The sequence below is a fragment of the Saimiri boliviensis genome, chromosome 15 (genome assembly GCF_048565385.1).
Source record: "Saimiri boliviensis isolate mSaiBol1 chromosome 15, mSaiBol1.pri, whole genome shotgun sequence".
Taxonomy (NCBI): Eukaryota; Metazoa; Chordata; class Mammalia; order Primates; family Cebidae; genus Saimiri; species Saimiri boliviensis.
Window position 1 is genome coordinate 30332534 of NC_133463.1, and position 24380 is coordinate 30356913.

The 24380-nt window shown below is 41.7% G+C and overlaps 1 protein-coding gene and 1 long non-coding RNA gene across 4 annotated transcripts in view; one reads left to right on the forward strand and one right to left on the reverse strand.

Moving 5' to 3' along the window:
* Positions 1–8640, forward strand: part of LOC104653001 (uncharacterized) — a 40875-nt gene extending 32235 nt beyond the window's left edge. For 2 of the 3 annotated variants that reach the window (XR_012514058.1, XR_746282.3), the window contains 2 exons: positions 1410–1501; positions 6876–8640. This is a non-coding gene — a long non-coding RNA (uncharacterized LOC104653001). Of the gene's footprint in view, positions 1–1409; positions 1502–2103; positions 3254–6875 lie in introns of those variants that run through there. The other variant, XR_012514059.1, reaches the window with a different exon arrangement.
* The window catches only part of SDC2 (syndecan 2), a 114744-nt gene that overhangs the window by 12787 nt on the left and 77577 nt on the right, over positions 1–24380 (reverse strand). Inside the window, exon 2 of the mRNA XM_003938746.4 lies at positions 5543–5654. Within this exon, the coding sequence (XP_003938795.1) occupies positions 5543–5654 (112 nt within the window). The remainder of the gene's footprint in view (positions 1–5542; positions 5655–24380) is intronic.

The following is a 24380-nucleotide window of genomic DNA, read 5'->3' on the forward strand; positions in this document are numbered from 1 at the left end:
AGGGACATAGTTTCACTCTTGTCACCCAGGATGGAGTGCAATGGCACGATCACGGCTTACTGCAATCTCTGCCACCCAGGTTCAAGCAATACTCCTGACTCACCCTCCTAAGTAGCTGGGACTACAGGCATGTGCCACCACGCCTGGTTAATTTTTCTATCTTTAGTACAGACGGGCTTTCACCATGTCAGGCTGGTCTTGAACTCCTGACCTCAGGTGATCCACCGGCCTCTGCCTCCCAAAGTGCTGGTATTATAGGCACGAGCCATGGCGCCGGGCCTTATTACTATTTTTTAATAACATTTTCTTTTATTTATGGTATGAATGTGTCTCCCCAAAATCCATATGTTAAAACCTAAGCTCCAACACAATAGTATTAAGAAGAGGGGCCTTTAGGAGCTGATTAGGTCATCAGGGCAGGGCCCTCACGGAATGGAATTAGTGGCCTTTTAAAAGAGACCCGAGGGATGCTGTCCCCTTTGCCATGTGAGGATGCAGCAAGACGGCACCATCTAAAAAGCAGAGAAACAGCCTTCACCAGACACCAAATCTGCTCTGCCTTGATCTGTGACTTCCCTGCCTCCAGAACTGAGACCAATAAATTTATACTCTTCATAAACTACCCGGTCTAAAGTATTTTGCTATAGCAGCCTAAATAGACTAAGACAACTTATAAAAATAATATGCTTTTTAAAAGTACATTTGCATGTATGAATTTGGAAACACAGAAATACATAAAGGAATAAATAAAATTATCCTATCACCAGAGAAAACAGTTAGGTTGTATTTACTGAAGTGTCCTTAGAACCTAGAATGGTGCTTGTTCTGCACGTATTGAGTGGTTAAGAAATACTTCCTCAACAAATAAATACCGGTGTGTCTTCTCCCTTCTAATGAGATTTTCATTTTTGACATGCCAGTCCCACACTCTCAGAATGCTTGTGTCTCAGAACGTTCCTGTTTTATAGTATCCTGTTTTTGTGCCATTGTTTGAACATCTGCTTTTCTCTTTGAATTTACTATGTTTTTCTGTAAATTTTCTTTTTCCTGTAAGTGGCTCCTCTCTTCCAATTTGGGGGTTTCTCTTTCTCTCATGTTACAAGTTTTCCCTAAATGTCTGGGGAACCTTGGTTGCTTGTTTACATTGAAGAGGGCAACACTGAAAAGCGGACTAGAAGCTTTGAGCACACAGGAGAAGTGTGTCCAACGTGGGCATCGTCGGTTCATATAGAGCTGTGTGTTTTGTTGGAAAGCTCCCAATGCCACTCTCTTTGAGTTAGTCCAGCTTCCCAGAGGGTAAAGGACAGACTGCCAGTGTTCTGGGAACTGACTGGAAGACAAGACAACTGGGGATCATACCACATTAAATTATTCTGAATCTAAGAATCATTTTCCCTGTTTTACATCAGGTACCCCCAGCCCCATCTCTTCCTGAAATATCCTTGGTCTCCAGATTTCCTCTGAGGTCAAGGAACATGAGCCCCTTTGCTGCATGACAGAGGTAAGGAATCAGGGGATCTACTTGCTTCTTTTTTTTTAATTGCATTTTAGATTTTGGGGTACATATGAAGAACATGCAAGACTGTTGCACAGGTACAGACATGGCAGTGTGATTTGCTGCCTTCCTCCCCCTCACCTATATCTGGCATTTCTCCCCATGCCATCCCCCTCCAACTCCCCACCCCTCACTGTCCCTCCCCTATTTCCCTCCAAAAGACCCCAGTGTGTAGTGCTCCCCTCCCTGTGTCCATGTGTTCTCACTGTTCAACACCCACCTATGAGTGAGAACATGTGGTGTTTGATTTTCTGCTCCTGTGTCAGTTTGCTGAGAATGAGGGTTTCCAGGTTCATCCATGTCCCTACAAAGGACACGAACTCATCATTTTTGATGGCTGCCTAATATTCCATGGTATATATGTGCCACATTTTCCCTGTCCAGTCTATCATCGATGGGCATTTGGGTTGGTTCCAGGTCTTTGCTATTGTAAACTGTGCTACAATGAATATTCGTGTGCATGTGTCCTTATAGTAGAACAATTTATAATCCTTTGGATATATACCCAGTAATGGCATTGCTGGGTCAAATGGAATTTCTATTTCTAGGTCCTTGAGGAATCGCCACACTGTCTTCCACAATGGTTGAACTAATTTACACTCCCACCAACAGTAGTTCTACTTGCTTCTTAAACCGACTTCTGGCCGATCATCCCGAGTTTAAGACCTCTCTCACCCTCCATTTAATGCCACCAATTCCTAGGTCCCAAGAGATTCTGCTGTGTGAACTGGGTTGCTTCTTGGCTCTCCCCACTGGTGACAAACTCGGCCTTCTGAAGCCTGCCAAGTCTGCCACGACTGGCTCATCTTCTTCCCAGCTTTATAAACCTCATGGTTTTTGTTTCCTTTACTGTTTTGTTTGTCCTTATGAGTTTACGCCCAATTCCTTTATCATCAATCTAGTTGAATATTAAAAGGATAGTGTTCAATCTGCCATCTTTAACCAAAGGTCTGTATTTTAATTCTTAAATTTTGGTTACACAGCACTTTCCTGTATTATGTCACCCATCACAGGGTATCACAATGATTATTTCTCACGTTTTTATTTCTTACATTACACTCTTGGTCCCCTACGGACAAAGACCAAGTCTTTGTCATCTCTGTGCCCCAAGAGCATGGCACAGTGCGTGGCGCACAGCAAATGCCCAGGAAGTCCCCTCTGGGCCTTCAGCCATTTCTTCGAATCCACTTGCTTTTCTACTCGATAGCTTGACAGGAGAAGGGACAGATGGTACACCAGCCAAACCATGGGGTATTTTTAAGCTGGAACCGGGCATGAGGTAGGCAAGGCCTCTTAATTCTAGAAGAGGTTTATGACACAAGGAGGCAGCACAGCAAAGGAATGAAAGAAAACACACTCTCATGCCCAACTCCCTTACTTTCTCACTATCCCGGCACCATCACTTTCTAACAGTGTGACCTGAGGCAAGTCAATCTCTCTGTGCCTTAGGTTTTCTAATAGGAATCATCACAATAATAACAGACTCTATCCTTTCAAAGATGTTATAGGGATGTCAGAGCAATTCCTGACACACAGTTATGCCTTCGCAAATTTTAGCTAAAAGTACTGCTGCTTTATGTTAAAAAAACAACATTCCCAGGTCAGTGTAAGGTGGTTTCCAAAGTCAAGAATGAAGCTCTTTCACATCTTCACAGCAGTGATCTGCCTGAGGCTAGAGCCTCAGCAGAAGCATTATGAGGCCCATGTTTAAGCCTCAGCTTGATCTATCTGATCAGTGGGTTCAGGATTTCAAATAACCCACCCTAACTCTCTTTTCCCTGGATGGGGGCCCAGGGGTCTGCAGAGGTTGGCGAAGTGATTTTGCTAATTTGCTAAGACTGTCCTTAAGTTTAAATTAAAGAAAACAGTACACTTCAAGCAAATTTTCTTTAAATTAGACTTAAGGACAGTCTTAGCAAATCAGCAAAATGACTTTGCCAACCTCTACGGCCCTCTAACAACCCTTAGATTCTAAGATCTGTGAAATAGGAACCAAAAAAGTGTCCATATTTATTATTTCCTGGGACACACTGAAGATGACAGTTACAAAGTACTCTTGAGGTGCTAGAAAAAAAAGAGGTGCCATGAGTGAAAGATATTTATAGAGCTGTGGGCTATGAAGAACAACTCCTTCCACACTCATTCTGCGTGTGTGATATATATCACTCTCCCAAGAATAACGAGCGTTATTTCTACATTAGGACTGCATTGTAAGCTCATTGTTACTAGGTCAGCAACCACCTTTCTTGCCTTTCTCAGACTTTCTGCTTTTCAATTTAAAACACTCATGCTTACATGGCTAGATTTCTACCAAAGACACAGCTGATTTTAATTTGTTCTGGGTCATTCTGAAACCAAGGCCAATCTGATCAGAAAAGTTATAGTGAATGTACATGCCTACCAATCTGTGGAATCTATTATAAAAACCCTAAAGCCAAAAAGGTCTGGATAAGTCCTGCCTACCATGGTGCTGACCACAAATTCCTGATTTGACTATTAATTAACTAGGTGAAAAGCTCTTCATTTTTTTGAGTTTCTTGGGGGTTGATATGGTTTGGCTCTGTCCGCAACCAAGTCTTATCTTGAACTGTAGTTCCCATAATTCCCACATGTCGTGGGAGGCAGTTGGCGGGAGGTCACTGACTCGTGGGAGCAGTTACCCTAATGCTGTTCTCATGATAGTGAGTGATTTCTCATGAGATCTGATGGTTTCATAAGGGGCTTAACCCCCCTTCACTCATACTTCTCTCTGCTGCCACCATGTGAAGAAGGGCATGTTTGTTTCTCCTTCTGCCATGATGGTGAGTTTCCTGAGACCTCCACGGGCATGCTGAACTGTGAGTCAATGAAACCTCTTTCCTCTATACATTACCCAGTCCCCGTGTTATTAGCAGGGTGAGAGCAGACTCATACAGGGGCCATTGCTAGAACAGGGGAAATATTCATCAGTTATGGTAGATCACAAATGTGACCACAATTCCTTACTCCTCCTTGTACATATCCTCTGTAAATGTGACTTTATGAATCCTTTCACCAAGAAGTGGAGTCTGTTCTGGCCTTCTGACTTGCTTCAACCAATAAAATGTAGTAAAAGTGATGCTGTACCAAGTTCTATGGCTTGGTTGCAAGAGGCTTTGCACACTTCTACTTGCTGTCCCTGTGTAAAAATGGCTGGCCTACTAGAAAATGAGAGACCACACGAACTGGACCCAAGTCTGCTCAGCTTCCCCAGAGACAGGCGTACTCAAAGACTACAAACCCAACCTAAAGCTGTACACTCAACCTGCCGCTGACCATGACATGTGAGGGAGGCCAGTCAGCCCAGCCTACATTGCCAACCTGCAGAATAATGAGTTAAATGAATGACTGTTACTTTAAGCCACCAAGTTTTGGGGTGGTTTATTATGTAGCCTTAGAGTGGTAATAGAGAACTATTAATAATATACTAAGGAATCTGAGGATATCACTAAATAATCATTTTACTTGGCTGTTGCACTTTCCTCCTCCAATATCATAGAAATAAAAAAGTGTAACTTCTTGGTCTCATCTATAATTTTTAACATAGGATAGGTGGTTTTATAAAACTAGTGCTTGAGGCATTTCTTGAAGGGTGGTTTCCATGACATCACTCTGAAAGTCTTAATCATAAAATTAAAAGCTAATGTTGACAGAGCACTATGTCCCAAGCCCCTAAATCTAAGAGCTTTAGATGTGTCAACTCCCTTTTTATCCTCACAACAACCCTATGTTAAGAGTCATTGCTACTTTTCATTTTATAAATGAGGAAACTGAGGCTCAGAAAATAAATTCTCAAGATCTCACAGCATTAACTGGCAGAGAGAGCTAGAATTAGCACCCAGGCCCTTTGATTCCAAAGACCCTGCCCTTACTGTGCATCCTGCCTGTCTCCTTGAAGTAAGCACAGTAAAATATGTGTGCTCACATGCCTGGAGAACGGGGTCCAGTGTTAAGAAGCAGCCACCTTACCCGAGCCAGATGCAGAAGCGTAGTCATCGTCATCAATAGGATACACTCCTGAAGCGTCTTCAATGGAGCTGTTGTCAAGGTACATGTCTTTATCAGACGTCAGCTCTGCTCTCTAAGAAAGGAAAGATAAGGGAGTCAGGATGGTGACAGAAGAAGAAACACACTTGTGTATCTGACTGTTCAGGTGCATACTGCAGTGACTACCCCCCCACTCCCATGGTCCTCTAAATCCGCATCTCTGGCCACAGTCTTCCTCAGGCACCCTGACAACTCACAGCAATTCAAGGGGTGAGCATGGACTAATGCCTGCAAGGGAAGCCTACATCACTTACACCAGCAGAATGAAAACAGTTCGAGACCTAAACTCCTATCTTGTGCCCCTTTGTTACATTCCACTAAACTTACCTGACTTTCAGCCATCCCAATGCTAGTTATTAGCCATCTTGGCCATTTTCTACGTCACTCCCTTACTGGAAAGGGAATGAAACATTTAGGACTTTCTTGGGGATGTATGGAAAGGTATTACAGCTTAGATTAGGCTAAATAATCACCCAGGGATCCATCAAATCCTACCAGTGCTTGCAGGCCTGGCCATGCTCAAAACTTCACCGCTACAGATGAGAGCTCTCCAATCACACACGTCCCCAGGCCATGCAGGGCTTTCTACCCCAGCCCAGACCTATGCTGAGGCCAGGCACAGTGCCCAGAGAGGAGCAGTGCCCGTGAGGCTCACCCGACAGGGAGAAAGCCCACCGCACGCCTGCATCTAGGGCTCATTGGCTTAGCACAGCCTTAATGACAAATACAGATAAACCCACACGAGCACATTCTCTTCCTATTACTGGCAACTGGTAATAGCAAATCACACGCTTAATATGGAGAGGGATCAGTCACTAAGTATACCAGTTCCACAGCTTCTTAACTCTTCAGTAAGAGTTCGGTATTAAAATTCAACCTAATCCTGCCAAAAGAAGAACTTGTATGAACTGGAGACAGAGTAGAGGTGTAAGACTTTAAAAAAATGGTTTTAGTAAATTGATATTTTACCACCAGTATCTCACAAAAGCCCAGAAAAAAAATAAAAAATAAAGTAGACCGGCAGCTTTTAAACAATGCTTGTTTGGAAACAGGCAACACTCACGATTGCTCTGTTTTTAAAGATCATATAGAATGTTTATTCCTAAAAGAAATTATAAATAATGTTTCCCTTACTACATTGGCTTTCATTAGCTTTAATCTTAAAATGAAACTTTGTTCCAGCAGTCTCCATGATTGGAACCTTTTTAAGAGGACAGGTCCAACCCTCCGTAACAGTACCACTTTATTTTCTCAGGTTTCAGCGGCTGGCTACACCTGAGCCCACATTCTCCACCAGGCCTCCGTGCCAGCTGACAGCAAAGTATGGGAATCTATTTTGTTTGAGCTATCGCATTTGTGGATTCTGAGAACTAAAACCTTACGGACGGGTGCTCCAGTGACTTGGCTCGCAGGCATCCAGCGACCACCCTGAGCCAGGAGTGTGCTCCAGCTTTTCTGCTAGAACCGTCAGAGCTTAACGCTGCAACCGGAGGAAGCCACTCTGTGTTACACTCGTCTCCAAGGCTGTCACCATTCCAGACTGTAATTCCCAGAGCTTGTGAACTGTGTCAGGAGCCCTCTGTTCCACAGCTCTATCACCAACTGCCTCCTCTTGGGCTCTTAGCTCCTTTAAAGTCAAAGCTCCCCTCCTCCAATCACAGCGCTTCTCATACAGTAGGGTGCCCAGTAAACATCGCTTGGGTTGAACCATTGTTGGTGCTCCCACCTAAAAGCCATTCTCAGTCCTGGTTGTCTTAAACTTTGTCCCATTTACTTCCCCTGAAGAACCCTCTAGTTTCCTCTCCCAAATCCTGTTTACTATGAAACAGGCTGTGACTTCTCTACTCCTTACACACCTCCTAGTTATAAAGTACTCTTCTAGGATTTTGTAGCATAGGAACAGTTTAAGACATAAATGCTCACTGTTACTTTTCACTGTTTCATGTGTATTTTTCTTGCCCCTCAGCAGAGTACAACTTACTGAAGGCAGGTTCTGAATGACCTGTGTGTGTTCTCTGTTCCTCTCAAAACGCATGAACACAAAATAAATATTTGCCTGAGATTACTTAAACCAAACTGGCCTTGGACTTATGTTTCAGAATTACATGTCACAAGACCTCCAGGATCCTTGTAGTTTAAAATCTCTCCATTTTAAGCCTAGGATCCCATCTGCCCCAAACCTCCTATATCTTAACGTTCCATCTATTTAAGTAATGTAGAGTCTTAAAAGTAAGCAAAATATTCCCTTTCCATATTACAAACATGTTCCCCTTTTCTTAACATTGAATGACTTTCACTTTCCTGTTGGCTCTGCCAATGGAAGTTTGATGTGGCAAGGGTAATACTGAGATACTTAATCCTTGTGCGTAAATTGTATTTCAGTTCATTAGATGACCCAATTGTATGGACTAACACATCTGTCTCGCTAACAGGCAGCTGGGCCAAAAATGCCTCCCAGAGAATTCTTGCCACCTCACCATTCAATCACACTGGCAGCCTGACAAGCCAACTGATTTTTCGGGACAGCCGTCAGGCCAGTATTTCAACAAGCCTTGGGGTGGAAGTCAGGGTGTGTCTGGAGAAGCTGGCTTGTCCTCAGCCACACAGCTACTTGGGGTCTACAGGGCTCCAGGGTGGTCTCTGGGCTGACCAGATGTTAACGTGTTTAAAGACAGCCAAAGTGTGTTTCTCTGTGATCCAGGATGGTGAAAATAATTTTGACATTAAAGTTCTCTCCCACTCTGATTTCAGGAGCACCAAGAACATAGGAGAAATTACCAATATCTTTCCAAAAAGTCCAATTTAATATAAAGCAAGGCCCTTTTCACTCTGTAGCAGATTATGAATACCTCCATTATCTTTCCCTTTTAAAAAATAAAAAATAAAAAAACCCTCTGCCCTCCTGCCAAATTCCTTTTATGAAGACTCCACACTCTGTTCTGAAAGGGTTTCTGGAGTGAACATGTCTAGGAAGGGAAATGAATTATACACCAGTATTTCCTTGGGACAAGAAGACAGGCATCTCCTCAAGGCCATGAAAAGGGTGATTCAAAACTACTGATTTTACACCTGGCAAAATGTGGTCTGCTTCACTTGAGGAGAAAACCTTGGGACACTCTGCACACACTCCCTTACTCAATGGGATTGTGACACTGGATGAAAACAACTGGAAAGAGACGTGCAGAAGCACAGAAGTCCAGAGCTGCAGCCTGGCTGCAGGGTTTCATAACGAGGCTGTTTAATTTGGGACTGACCATCGCTGTGAGGCAGTACCAATACTGTTGGCTAACAGGGTCCAGAGTACAAGCTGGAAGAAAAACAAAGCTGATCTTTCAGACCTTTCCCTTTTGGCTGATGCAAGATGTGAATACAGGAGAGCAAAGGGAAGCTGTGGAAAGCAACAAGGTATGACTAAGAGGAAAATATGCGGCAGACAGGGATAGGGGGCTCCGCGTAATGCCACGTTCAGCCAGGGAAACCAAAGCACTACACTGCCTCCAGAGATGAAATTCCCAGAGGAGAATGTGCATCCAATTCAGTCGTGGAAACCCACAATGCCTTTTAGAAGGAAGGCAAGACACGTATTTGTCTCCTATCTCCACCCCTTCACCTCTGCCCCCCCCCACCCCCCCGCTTCAGCTATCTCATCATGTTGGTCTTGGACCCGGACTAAGGACCTCCTGACCTGGTCACTGCCCAAGTCTTTGTCTTTGAAGCCATCTATGCAGAGGAACAGTTCCTGAACTCAAACATCATCGTATCACTCTCCTGCCTTTATTGGTTCCCTGCCACATATAGGATGACATAAAAACTCCTTAGCTGGGACTAGCACAGTGGCTCATGCCTGTAATCTTAGCACTTTGGGAGGCTGAGGTGGGTGGATCACCTGAGGTCAGGAGTTGGAGACCAGCCTGGCCAATGTGGCAAAACTCCTCTACCAAAAATATAAAAATTAGCCAGGCGTGGTGGTGGGTGCCTGTAGTCCCAGCTACTCGGGAGGCTGAGGCAGGAGAATCACTTGAACCTGGGGGGAGGCAGAGGTTGCAGTGAGCTGAAATTGCTCACTGCACTCCAGCCTGGGAGACAGAGCAATGAGACTCTGTCTCAAAAACAACCACCACCACCACCACCTCCTTAGACTGGAAGAAAGTTCTTTACCAAGTGGCCTCAGCTGCAGTTCTAGTGTCAGCTGCTGCTGCTTCCTCCACACTAACCCCAGGCACCAACACAAAAACACCAAGAAGAGACCTGGTGACACCAATTTCCTTCATATAAAACCCCTAAGAGGAAATAAACTCCTTTAGGATGGAATAGTGAGGAAAGCGGTGGTGATCTAGGCCTTCCACACCTGATGATAAAAATTTAGAGCTTGATAATCTGTTTCAGCGCAAACTTACATGGTATTTGTAATAAAATGACAAGAACAAGTGTTAATTCAATACACAAAAGATCAAGTGTACTCATCTTGATTTTAGTCAGAAGCATCACAAAGCTGTCCATTTCCTCAGCAAAGACAATTTGTAGGATAGCAACTGAACAAATGTATTCGTTTGATTTTTCTCACGTAGTTAAAACACACATTGAAGAAATACCATGTTTCAAACTGCCAGTGTGGAAAGCTGCCATTAGAAATTCAAAGCCTTGTTTGAAAAACACAATGCCTTATCTACTAAGCAGAGGTCCTCCATGTGCTTTAAACTAGTGCAACCAGCACAGTGGTCAAAATAATTAAAAGCTCAAAGCAGTAGATGTTAAATTTACTTTATGGCTTTAACTCAGGTTAGCAACGAAAGCAGAAAGTAGAAAACTTAATTATGGATAACTCAGGCTCCCAGACCCAACTTCCAGAAAATTAGTATTTGAACATAAAAACAAATTTGGCCTAATCATACATTTCTATATCACATCAGAGACAACAAACACCTAGATGATGCCTCTCATTTTAAGGTAAAGGCACAACCAACCCCAATTATGCCTCAAATGTTTCTTAACTTTTATGATGATTACAAAGTATCAAAAAGGCTATAACTGTAGCTTATCTTTCCATAAGTGACTCAGTAAACTATTTTATTACTAGAAACACACATTGTAAAGAAAATAATAATTAGCTAAACATTTCTTTCACCCACACAGTCACTCAGATGATATACCTGTCCTTAAGCTAAAGTTGCCAAATCTAACCTAGGTCTACCCCAAAGGAACATATAATTTTAGAGCTTAACTGGACACTACGGCACCAAAATCGCTGATTTATTTCAAAAATGAAGAAACAGAACACCAGAGTGGCAAAGTAGCTCAAAAGTCCTCTGGTCCAGCTGGTGGCCAAACTGGAGCCCGAAGCTCTTGACCCCTACGTGTGGGCTCTTCCTGCTGCACTGGAATGCTCCACAACATGAGTGACCTCAGACCACTCAAGCCTCGGGTTCAAAAGGATTAGCTGTGGCTGTTAGGTGTTTATTATGTGCCGGGCATTTTGTGCTTAGCATTTTATAAGCATTGGCTCATCTAATCATCTCAACAATCTCCAAGGACTACCTAGGAACTGAGGCTTGCCTGAAGTCATACAGCCCCAGAAGTAGGGAGTCGGGACCTTAAAATATATGTCACTGAGCGTGTTCAACGCACTGCCTACCACGTCCCTCCCTTTTCCTTTCACACATAATCATAATAAAGGCCTGGGGAAGAACTACAATAAAGAGCTGTGTTAAACTTTGCTTAATCCAGGATTTTCAAACTTTGATCATGGAAAGTCTCCCCCCTAGAATATCGATTTAACATCTTTCCGAACTAGCATTCTTGGCATCATACATGGGGAAAAAATTGCACTGAGAGTTTTGAGCTCTGGCTTAACAGTTACTTCTCTGCCTAATGCCCCTCAAATTTCCTACATGGAGGATGCCTGGAACCATCTACACTAATTGTCATTCATTCATTTTTAGTAACACCATTTCTAACAAGCAGGTGCCCCATGCAAACTCAGTGCCCCATGCAAACTCAAAATGTAACAGAAGGAAAGAACCTTTTGTTTACTGTTCGAAAAAGATATTCGTGTCCTTGACTATGTCAGATATGGCTGACGTATAAGCACATGCTGTTGTCTTTACTAGCACTTATTTTAAGGATTTATTTACAGAGAACTATCTAGTATGCAGTAGTTTAGCCTTACCTTATTATCCTGTATATACATACAAACCATCTATGGAAAAAAAGCCAAGGTCAAAGGTTAGGTCACATATGAAAGAAAATTCTTAAATCCCCCTACATAAGAAATTCTTAAGAAAAGTCTTTGGGCTAAGCACAGTGGCTCACACCTATATCTCGGTACTTTGGGAGGCTGAAGTGGGTGGATCGCCTGAGGTCAAGAGTTCGAGACCAGCCTGGCCAACATGATGAAACCCTATCTCTACTAAAAACACAAAATATTAGCCAGGTGTGGTAGCAGGTACCTGTTATTCCAGCTACTTAGAAGGCTGGGGCAGGAGAATCACTTAAACCTGGGAGATGGGAGGTTGCAGTGAGCCGAGATTATGCCACTGCATTCCAGCCTAGGTCACAGAGCCAGACTGCATCTCGAAAACAAAAAAGATAAAAAAAAGAAGACTCTTCAGTTCCAAACCGCTTCAAACATCTTAAATAGTTCTTAATTCATCATATAGAAAGCTAACATCTCTTTAAGAAACACTTCAACAACCCTTCCACAAAGTGAGGAATGAATTTAAATGATTTATTCATGCATATTAGGAAAACAATCCCAAAGCCGAAAAAATAATTCGGTTACATGAAGGCTGAATCACATTTGGGTGAAAAGTGGGACACACGAGGAGTACTGGGCTGGTCATAAAGATGTCAAGTCATAGGCAACTTTGGAGAAATTCCTCTAGTTCCATGAAGCTTCTGAAACAACCCAAGGTCTGGGAGGTGACAGAATTCCTACTGTAATTATTCACAGTCCGTGAAGTCTGAACCACTCACTTGGAATGTGCCACTGATGTTGGCTGTTCCTGTTGAATGCCTCTTACGGAGTGGGGCTCTTCTCACATCACTGAGAAAGTGAGTTCCTTGAAGAGGCCCCAGACCCTGGCCTAAGCCTAATGCTTTCTGTGTCCTCTCCCTTGACTACTGTTGTGTTGTAGGAACACAACAACACAACAGTAGAAGGCTCAATAGAGAGTAGAAGTCCATTTTTTTCTAAGGGGCTGAATCCAAGCTTAATGCCACTTGGTGAAAGGAAATAACCAGGCCTTTAAAAAATTACCTGGTTGACCAGGCACAATGGCTCACGCCTGTAATCCCAGCACTTCTGGAGGCTGAGGTGGATAGATCACCTGAGGTCAGGAATTCGAGACCAGCCTGCCCAGCATGGTGAAACCCCATCTCTACTAAAAATACAAAAAATTAGCTGGGCGTGGTGGCGGCGCCTGTCACCGCACTCCAGCCTGGGTGGCAAGAGCAAAACTCTGTCTCAAAAAAAAAAAGTTACCTAGTTACCCCACAACTGGGAAAAACAGATCAATGTTCTCTTACCTGGTCTTTTTTAAAAAAGCTGGAATTGGGCCTTATTCTGTGAGGGGAACTGCCAGAAAAGTTAACTGTGACCTTGGAAGAAACCTTGGGCTCATGAAGAAAGTCTCCAATTAGCCAGGCACAGCTTTGGTCTTTGGAGAACATTTAAATGGCTGAGGGCTGTTTTAAAAAGTAACACCAAGTTAGGGTACTTAACTGTAGAAATTCTCCTCTTAGTTTAAAAAAAGAACTGAAGTTGGTTGAAAGCAGTTAGATGTCCTAAGCCAACACAGCTCCAAATAAACTCGTTGTTTCATAAAATGCTCAGCATAATAATCAGTACATTAGCTGACCCCCCCAAAAAAAAACTCTTGCCAGAGGATTACTTGGCACATCTAAACTTGTCATGATTCAATATAATCAGTATCATTTTCAGAAAAGAGGCCCTGCTGTATGTACAGTGGGGCATCTGGTGCAACAAAATGATTTTTCTTCCTATGGTGTTTGTTTATTGATTCTACAGAACGGTACCTGGAGTAATAAATGATTTGTTGGGTAAATTTAAAATAGCATCTCAGATATGATGATTCAGAAAGATCTTGTGTGCTTATTTAACTGAAGGATGTCCCCTTCCCCTGTCCCCAAGCATCACAACACACAAAACAGGATGTACCCGCCCCATCCTTCTCATTTCTCTTCAATCTAAAACTTGGTAACACAATGAGCAGCCTGGGTACACACAGTCATTGAGTCTATGCTCACCTCCCAGTCATCATATCACGGGCACATCATCCTACAAACTCATGTTATCCAAATCCCTCAGTTGTTCCAAGCCATCATCTCATGATGAACCCTTACCTGACTTAACCAGCTAAAAGGAATCTAAACCTTTGCACTCAAACTCTTGACACACTTCATACTTTTTGACCAAAATAATTGCAGAGACAAACTAATTAAAAGCCAAATATCCTACTGGGAGAGAATGTTCACATTATGCCCTTTTGTTGCTTTTGAATTTCAAAACACTTGCATTACCAAATCCTATCAATACATTTTTAAAAAAATATTCTTCATGAAATTGGTTTACTGCTTACACTAAAAACAAACAAGAAATCTTCCTCCTTAGCCACAAGGAAAAAAGACAACTGGGGAAAAAAAAAACAAAAACCAAAAAACAAAGAAACAAAGGTGGAGCAGAACACACTGACATTTCTTACTTCAGTTTGTGGTAATGGGTTTAGATTCCTGATCCAGAGAGAGAAGGGAAGCAACCTTTGTCTTGAATTAAATTTTTCTGGCAACAAAAGTAGGGATGTATGAGGCAATGTATACTAAAGCAACGGCTGGGACTTTGAGTGGGATTATGTTGAATATGCATGATACACAAAAGGAAAATGTTCATGACTTACAGATGTGCTCCACACTGAGCTTTCTTCCTTTTTTGGAATATCAAACAGAGGGAAGCAAGAGGTTTGCCGCCATGTTATTATAAGCACCGCTGCCTCTCCCCCTCCCAAATGAGAATATTCCAGTATTTATTTTGCTATCCATATGACCACAGTTTAGACTAGAGTAAAAATAGAAGCCGTATGAGCCTAACCTGAAAAGTTCCAAGTACTGGAGAGGGTCAGCATTAATAAATTCTAACTGAAGTAATGAGATTCTGTTTCCTGGTGGAGTTTGGCAGGAGAAGGGGAAAAAGATATTTGGAATTTATTTCGTATTCAGAAGTGTTTTGTAAAAACTACCATAATGGAACAGAGTCCAAGTCAAGCACAGGAAGCCAACAGGCTCTGGTTTAGATTTAATAATTCACTTTACGGGTTTTTCAACTGCTACAATTCTAGGCCCCAAGGCATAACTACATATATTCTCCTCCCTATACAGGGGCTGACAGAATGCCACAGAAAGCTTACAGGACAGAAAAATGGGAAAGACCTTGGGTCCGAAGGGCAGACCACACCTTTCCAGGCTTTAGCTCAGGCTGGAGAAATAATCTGAGTTCTGGGACTTGCCACAGTCAGTAGACAGTATTTCCAAGTGAGCCTGTGTTTCAGAGGTCTGAGCTAGAACTGAGTCTGAATGTCAATAGGAATATGGAACACACTACTGTTGGCCTGTAAAAAGAAGCCTTGGCTATTTAAAAGATGCCAGCTAACAGAAATTGGTACAGACCCTTTAGAAATCACATTGGCAATGTGTTTTAAGAAGCTCCAAAATCTTTTATACCATTTGACCAGATGCTTCTTCTCCCCAGGAATTATCCTAATTAAATAAAAGTAAGGGTGTTTACTAATGCATTAAAGACAAATCAGGTAGACAAGCTCAATGCCTATTATAGGGGGGTATTTTGTCTGGTACATAATACCCCAGCATCATATAGTAGTTTTCTCAATATAGCCATCAAAAATCATATACCACATAGTGATAAGTAAAAGCGTTTGTATGCTTTAAAAAACATATATTAATTTTTTCTTACATTGCAATTTCATATACATTTGGCCAAGCATTGAAAAGGGAATGGAAAATCAAGAGGAAAGGTAACTGGTTAGAGTGGTGGATTTATGTGAATTTTTTTTTCCTAATTGATATTACAGTTAGATTTTTTTGCACTATAATGTTGCTAAAAGCACAGAAGGCACAAGACCAATAAGTCACAGACACAAATGACTAGGAACCAGCTTTCAGACATCAACAGTACAAATAAACTTTGCAAAATTAATCAATTAACAGCAAATACATCCAAACCTAAGACACACACACACACACACACACACACACACACACACACAAATATCTATATAAATCTATAAATTATATAAATCTATAAATATATACACACACACACAAACAGATATATATATTTATATGTATATATAAAGCAAGTGTCATGAGCTGGGTGCAGTGACTCATTCTTATAATCCCAGCATTTTGGGAGGCCAAGGCTGGAGGATTGCTTGAGATCAGTTCAAGACCAGCCTGGGCAACATAGTGAGACCTCATCTCCACAAAATATTTTTTTAAAAAAGAAGAAAGCAAAGATTATGGAAGTATGTAAGTATATATACTACAAAAATCATACTTCAAAAAAATGCCAACTCAAAGAACAGTGCTTGGGCCACTTCTGATCCATTTCATCTGCGGTTATAAAGGCAAAGGGTCTAATAAAATGGATATTTAGTTGCAAAATTTCAGGTTTTAAAAATTCCTGGGTCTAATAACCTGTCTTGTTAGCTCCTCCTTGCTGCTGGGTTATTTCAAGTGGAGGAAGCCACTTCAAGTCAAGGACAGCTTGCTCAGTTTCCCAGCATGCAAGCTCCCTTCCAGCTTAGCCCCAGCCAGAGGAGGCTGATGCCTGCACTTGAGCCCCGTGCCTCTGACACACCTGCAGGGCTGACATGCCAGTGAGCTGGGCAGATGTTCGCTACTGCTCCTGGTTTTCAGCATCTGTTCTATTGCACCTACCTCACCTGTTTATAACAGGAGCCTCTCCTTCTGCTGATTACAGGAAAGCCGGTAAGTGGACACAGTGGCCTGATCTAGGAGAACTTTTTAAATGAAGAAAACGACACTTGCCTTCCTTATACTGGGAGCCTGAAAATGTGTCCGGACTTTCAAAGAATCTTTTAAAAATTTAAAAATCTACACAAAAGCAACAAAGCTAAAACAGAAGGGATAAATCTGGAGGCGATGAGACCATTGATTTCAAAGCTGAAGTTAAAAGAAACTGTTTGGAATGGTGGGGCTTTGAATACCTAGCAGCAAGTCACCAGAGCAGCTGTACTGTGTGCGCCAAAGAGATTATTCATATTCCTGGTATCTACTGGGAAAACGGCCTGATTCTGCCCAAGACTCAGAGCCCCAGGTTCTGTATTTATTTTTGTATATAAAGGAACTATTCCTGGCCAAACTTTTTAACCAAGTAAAATAAATGATAATGGCCAACCACGCAACTTTTAAAGAAATGGTTTCCTTGACAGAAGAACCAGAAAAATATTTAAAGATATTAGAGTCTATTATGAAATCCATCACAGACACTTTATGAAATTCTCCAGGAAATGAAGCCTTCCCCAGGCTACACCATGGCAGCTGGGGCAGAAGCATTAGCCCCCGGTCAAACTGACATGCTTCGCACAGATTATACTGATGATCACGTGACCAGTGCCATCTCAAAGCAAACACATTTTAGAAAGAACTCCTGTTGGTGTGCTGAAGTGCTGTATATGAATATTTTATCTGAAGAAGACATTCAGGTTCTTGTCAAATGAGGGGAAATGGAAACCTGTGGACAGTAATTTTTTTTTCACCAATGACAAATACTTTATCAGCTGTACAAACTGACATGTAGCCAACACTCTCAAAAATCCAAAAGGTAACCTAATCCATTCTCATACTGCCTTCTGTCTTTCTAATCCACCTCCATCAGAATCTATATATGTAGACACTTCAGCATTCTGCTGAATCATATAGTACTCTTTTTTTGCGGGGGGAGACGGAGTCTCGCTGTGTCGCCCGGGCTATGCTGCAATCTCGGCTGACTGCAACCTCTGCCTCCCAGGGTCTCCTGGCTCAGCCTCCTGAGTAGCTGGGATTACAGCGTATGCCACACACCCAGTTAATTTTTGTATTTTTAGTAGAGATGGGGTTTCGTCATGTTGGCCAGGCTGGTCTCGAACTTCTGACCTCAAGTGATCTACCAGCTTCGGCCTCCCAAGGTGCTAGGATTACAGGCATGAGCCACCGCGCTCGGCCCTCATATAGTACTCTTATCCTTATGATATCAGGGTTGCAGAGGATGAAAGGTAAAAGCGAACTTGCAAAATGGTAAAATTACATGCTTAATTAAAAAAAAAAAAACATTTAAGAAGCACTTTTGAGAATACATTGAAAACAAGAACACATATCATTATTATTTTTTGGCCTCGAATGAGGCTGATTCATAGTTATTTACTAGTGACAAGTCTCAGCTGGAACACACATGTGTAAGTACCATTTCATAAGAGACAGAACATTTTATCTTCTAAAAATACAGAAGATGAAGAAAAGCAAAACAGGAATTAAAAATAGATCATCTCAGGAATTTTTTTTTCCAAGTTAGTCCAGTAATGATAAAAAAGCTGATTCTACTAGTTCTGAGGGAAGTCGTACTACAGAGGCCCCTGTGGGATTTGGCACCCAGGCGTGCTAACTAAAAAGTGATGCTAAACTCAATGCTATTTTATAAAAATCCCCATACTCTCCAGGATCAATTCTTCCCAAATTAATGGGGCTCCTCATTCCTGCAAATGCCTTCTGTAAAACAGCCAATGGCAATGAGCGCCCCATCCCCTCTTTTAGTTTGAAAGCACCCGGACTACCTGTTACATCTGAATTTTCTAGAGCACACACAGTCTTACTGAGTTAAACTCTGAGAGCCCAGTCAATATTAATGGTCTCTCGCTTAGGCCCCGTCACATGTCTTGGATTGGAACAAGTTTCTAATACTCAATAGCTGTAACTGCTCCAGGAACACTTGCTTCCAGACAGGGCCTCTGCTCACAGAGTGGAGTTTATTATTTAATTGGTATGAGATGAGCCTGTAGTCATGATGCTCACAGGTAAGATGTCAAATGAAGACATGTCCACTCCTCGGTGGCCTCAAGCAACAGCTGAAGAGATGGAGGTTTGGGAGCTATCGGTTGCCTTATCCCTTTGACTGGACATACCTGGCTTTGGCCAATGCTCTCGAACAAAGACATCCTCTGACTCTCCCTTCCTGCTGCTTAACCTCACACTCTTCCTGTAGAAAAATGACACGCTTCTTGCCCCTCCTGCTTTGGAGGCTGAAGAATGCGGTTGAGTGACTACAGCTGCCACGGTAACCTCTTTGGCATGCGTGCCAGCAATGCCTCACCTAAGAGCCTTTCCCCTGCCTCGCTGCCCTGGCCCACCGGTGATGACCACAATCCCTTCAAGTGGTCACATTGCAGGGCAGCCCCCATGGAAACCCATTTGGAGCTGTTCAAGCTCATACCAAAGAATGATGTTTTTAATACAGATTGTTCTTTTTAAATCCTTTACAAAAGCGGCTGTAATCAATCGTGCTGGGGGGGCTCTGTAAAAAGCTGCCATTCGGAAAGCCCGAATATTGATTCTTTTCCCTCTCATGGCTTTTAAGAAAACAATCCCACATGCTAAGAAACCATAATCAATTTTTCTAGACTTTGCTAACATGAAACAGTATCTAAATCAAAATGTTACCTGCAAAAATGACAGAAAAAATGTAGCAGATATAAGCAAGCCATCTGTTATCCTGCCTTTCATGTAAGGGACAACGTGTTTAAGACAAATGCCAGTTGAACGAATTCAATAATTGTTAAATACTGATTAAAACACTGCAACTCTTATAAGAGTTCTTTAGCAGATGACAATAGCTTAAAGACTGAGGGAAAATCTGTCTTCATTTGAGATCTGGCATTTCCAATTTTTAATTTGCAAGATAATATACTATTTTCTCTGTGCCTGTTCTAAGAGAAAACTATCAATTCTAAGTCTGTGTTTATAGACAGTCATGATTCCAAGTGGTCACATCCTGACTGAACTTCCAAATACCAGAATATTTTAAGTCTTTTCACAGGAATTATAGTAGATATATTACTTTGTCAAGTTTGCCTTTTCATGCTAGGGCTTTTAGAAACTCAAGCATTTCAAAAGGCACAAAGTCAATATTTAAAGCTACAATGTGCAGACAAAGCAGTTTGGCATTTTCATTTAAAAGTTATATTAAAAGCCTTCACTAGCATCAACGGCCAATTTCCAGATTAGACATTAAAGGAAAGCACAATGTAATCTACTCTGTTATCTGTATTTCTGTTTAGAAGGAAAAAAAATTAAGACTTTATTAAAATGCCATACATAAAACAAATACAGAACTGAAATCTAAGTAGATTGACAGCCCGTAATGCTTTATTGTCAGCGTGGCACCTACCACGTGAATGAAATTAAATCTGATCAAATCTAAACTGCTGGCAAAAACAAACAAACAAACAAAAAACACACACAAACACACATACACACAAAACAAAAACTTAACTACTATTTGCTTTGCTACCAAATAACAGCAATTTCAGTTTCAAGGAAATGAGCTACAATTTCTGTGGCCAAGTGTCCGATAGGCATTCGGGTTTCACATTCCCGCTCTCCAACAACCACAGGGGTTTACTGAGGGAATGGGTATATAATTTGCAAATTTATTAGTTGGGAAGTTTAACTACCTTTCCACACCCACCCTATCATCCCCTCAAATTAGAGAAGGCCCCTGCGTTTTCTTCTTTCTTTCTTTTTTTAAAAACACCAAACTAAATAAGCAAGAGCTAAGAGTTTTGTAAAACTCCTTAACACTAGCTGATCAAGGGCCTAAACCATTGTCAAGCCATGCTGCCTGGGGCTGTCACACAGGGTGCATTTCACAGCTTCACTGGCCTGGCAGCCTTTTTATCCCAAAGTCATCTTAAGCAACTGTTCTTCAGCAAACAGACTTCTGAGCTTCATCTCTTCCATTGTAAAACTGTGGCACAAAAGAGCTAGGCATTAAAGAGAAACCAGAATCAGCCTGGTCAACTAATTTCAATCCCGTCCTTCTCGTTGAATGCTTTCATTTGAATTAGGGCTGTCTAATAAAATCTGTGATAATGGAAATGTTCTACATATGCACTGTTCAAAATAATGGCAAATAGCCACATATGACTATTGAATAGCTGATACGTGGTTAGTACAACCAAGGTACTGAATTCTTCATCTTGTTTACTTTTCAATCAATTTAAGTTCAAATAGACACATGTGGCTATTTTTCCGGCTACTTTTCTAGTGGCTAGCAAACTGGACGGGGCAGTTCTAAAGAGAATTTAAGAAACTGCTGTTGGAAGCCTGGACACATCAAAGCCACCTACCTTTGCTGGGCTAAGCCACTGCAGGGTTAAATGCTCTCTCCTTAAACATTAACTGCACATCAGCAGAAGTCAGTGCCTAACAACATAACTGCCTTTTCCATCACAACTCTCCCTTGGCACTATACGCCTCACAGAAAAATTAAGGAGTCCATCTAACTAGGTCATTTAATGATTATCAAATAACTGCTATGTGCTGAAATGTCCTATTATTTGTTTAAAACAATAAGCTTCTTGAATGGATAGACAAACTATGGTACAGCCATCCAATGGAATGTTATACATGAGCTATCAAAATACATGAAGGAGGCCAGGCGCAGTGGCTCACACCTGTAATCCCAGCACTTTGGGAGGCCGAATTGGGCAGATCACGAAGTCAGGAAATCAAGACCATCCTATCCAATGTGCTGAAATCCCGTCTCTACTAAAAATATAAAAATTAGCTGTGCGTAGTGGCACATGCCTGTAATCCCAGCTACTTGGGAGGCTGAGGCAGGAGAATCACTTTAACCAGGGAGTCGGAGGTTGCAGTGAGCCAAGATCACAACATGGCACTCCAGCCTGGTGACAGAGCGAGACTCCATCTCAAATAAATAAATAAAGATGCGAAGAAACTTAAAATGTATATTGCTAAGTGAAAGAAGCCAATCTGAAGAGGCTCCATACTGTATGATTCCAGGTATATAACATAATGGAAAGGCAAAATTATAGACACAGTACAAAGATGAGTAGTTGCCAGGGGTTCAGGGGAAGAAGGGGTGAGTAAATAGGTAGAGCATGGGGTATTTTTAGGGCAGTGAAACTATTCTGTATGATAATATAATAGTGGATACATGACATTATGCATTTGTCAAAACTCATGTAAGTGTATACACAAGGTGTAAACCTTAACGTAAACTACTGACTACAGCTAATAATAATGTATCAATGTTGGTTCATTAATTACAGTAAATGTACCACACTAATACAAAATATGTTAGTATACAGTAAGAAGTGAAATGGGAGAATGGATGGCAGGTATATGGAACGTATATACCATATTCTCGATTACTCTGCTTCATTATTCTATAAATCTTAGACTCTACCAAAAAAAAGTCTATTAATTATCACAAAATACAAATACCTGGAGAACTCCTGAGGCCTGCTTATATAGTCTTCCCTGACCAATCATTTCTTCTACAGTGACACCAGGATTTGGACAAATCACACAAGAGATGGTTCCTGTTTGCTAGTGATGTGTGTACCTAGCTGCCTCACCTCTCTGGCATCAGACTCAATTAGCTTCGACAAACATATGACACATTTCTGGACTTCTGGAAGTTATAAGTAGCCCGTTTAGATAATGGGTATTATACATTCATTCTCATTTATTCATTCTTGCCTACACCGTTACATCAAGCAAGAAAGTAAGACGCCGGCAACAGATAGGGGAAGTGCAGTCTTTTCTGGGAAAGCGGCTCGTTTGTGTCTAAGTATTAAATAACGAGTCGCACCGCTGTTCCATCCACTTAGCCAGTACAATCACTGGAATTTCTTTGATGTGTTAATCAACTGCAGAGGATTAAAAGTCTACTAGATCTCAAGACATTCTTGGGACAACTGAGAAATCTAAATATGGACCGGATATTAGGAAATACTATATATTTATAATTAATTGTCTTAGGCGAGACCGTGTTTTCTCCTTTTTCCCAGGGGACGAATGTTGAAGTCCTCAGGAGTGAAGTATCCTGATGACCGAAATTTACTATCAATGGTACTACCAAAAAACAACAAAAATCCGTATTTAAAGAGAGTAATAAAGCAAATCTGGTAAAAACACTACCAATTATTAAACTTAGGAGGAGAATATTGTCCTATGCTTTCAACTTTTCTATATGTTTGAGAATTCATAATTTAAGAGTTGGAGGGCAGTAGGGTAACTCCAGCTGAAAAAACTTCAGGTGACACCAGGGCTGGTATTAATCACTAATGGGACCAGAAAGTGCTGCCTTTATATCAGGTACAAGAATGAGCTGACCTTTAGTAAAAATTATACCAGCCTGTGGTTAGTTGAGTGAAACAAATTGGGCCCACAAAAGACTGCATGATATGTTTGTGTGTGGGGACTGGAGAGGGTGGCAACCAGATAATCTTCTAGGAGGAAAGATGGCTATGAACTTCACAGATGAGCTAAGGCCCTAAAGGGAAAAGGTTTCTTTGACAACAGGGTGAAGACAGAAAAGTAGGTAAGACAGGCATAAGGGCAGAAAACAAGTCTAGTCAAGGTAAGAAACTTCCTTATCAGAACTACTTGCAGAGCAAACTCTTCCGTGCCCTTTCGTTGGGCAAACAATATCTGACATGCAGAACAGAAATCATTTTTCTATGTGTGTATTTTTAATGGAATTCTTCTTGTCTGTATGCAAATAGCTAAAGAAATAGAATCAGAGTAAATATTTCAGGCTGTAAGTGGCTCAGATACTACCGACAGAAAAACAAAACCCTTCCTCCTGGAACAAGTGAGTGAGGGGAAATGATTAAACAGTTATGTCAACATAACAGAACTCAGAACTTGGCTCGTATCCCCATCCTCACCAACCCTTTAATTTAATTAAAGAAGAAATTGTTGGTGACATCAATACATAAATTAAGTCATGTACTGTATATTAATATATTAAAAGGATGACTTGAAAATTCAAGCTGTACACTTATGATTTGTGTGCTTTTCTGATTGTGTTATACATCACTGAAAAGTTGACTAAAACAAACACAGAGTCACCTGAATCTTAGAAACCCTCCCCCCACCCCACCCTGCAGGTTTGCAATTACAGGTACTTCTTAGACACCCACCAGGTGGATATTATGGTTCTTTCGGGTTTCCTACTTGTCACCTGTGTATCTGAGCACTGAAGTCAAAGAGATGTCAATGCTTACTGAGGAAACATATTTAGAAGGCTTTGCATCTCTAAAGGAGAAAGACTTATATTTCTGGTTGTCTAGAACAGGGCTCCCAACCCCCAGGCCGCAGACTGATACCCATCATGGCCTGTTAGGAACCAGGCCACAGAGCAGAGGTGAGTGGCCAGTGGGCATTACAGTCTGAGCTCTGCCTCCTGTGAGATCAGTGGCGCCATTAGATTCTCATAGGACCGTGAACCCTATTGTGAACCGCACATGCAGGGAGGGATCTAGGTTGTGAACTCCTTATGAGAATCTGACGATAAATATAATGTGCTTGAATCATCCAGAAACCATCTCCCACCCCTGCCCTCGGTCCATGTGAAAAACAGTCTTCCACAAAACCAGTCCCTAGTGCCAAAAAGGTTGGGGACCACTGGCCTAGAACCTCCAGC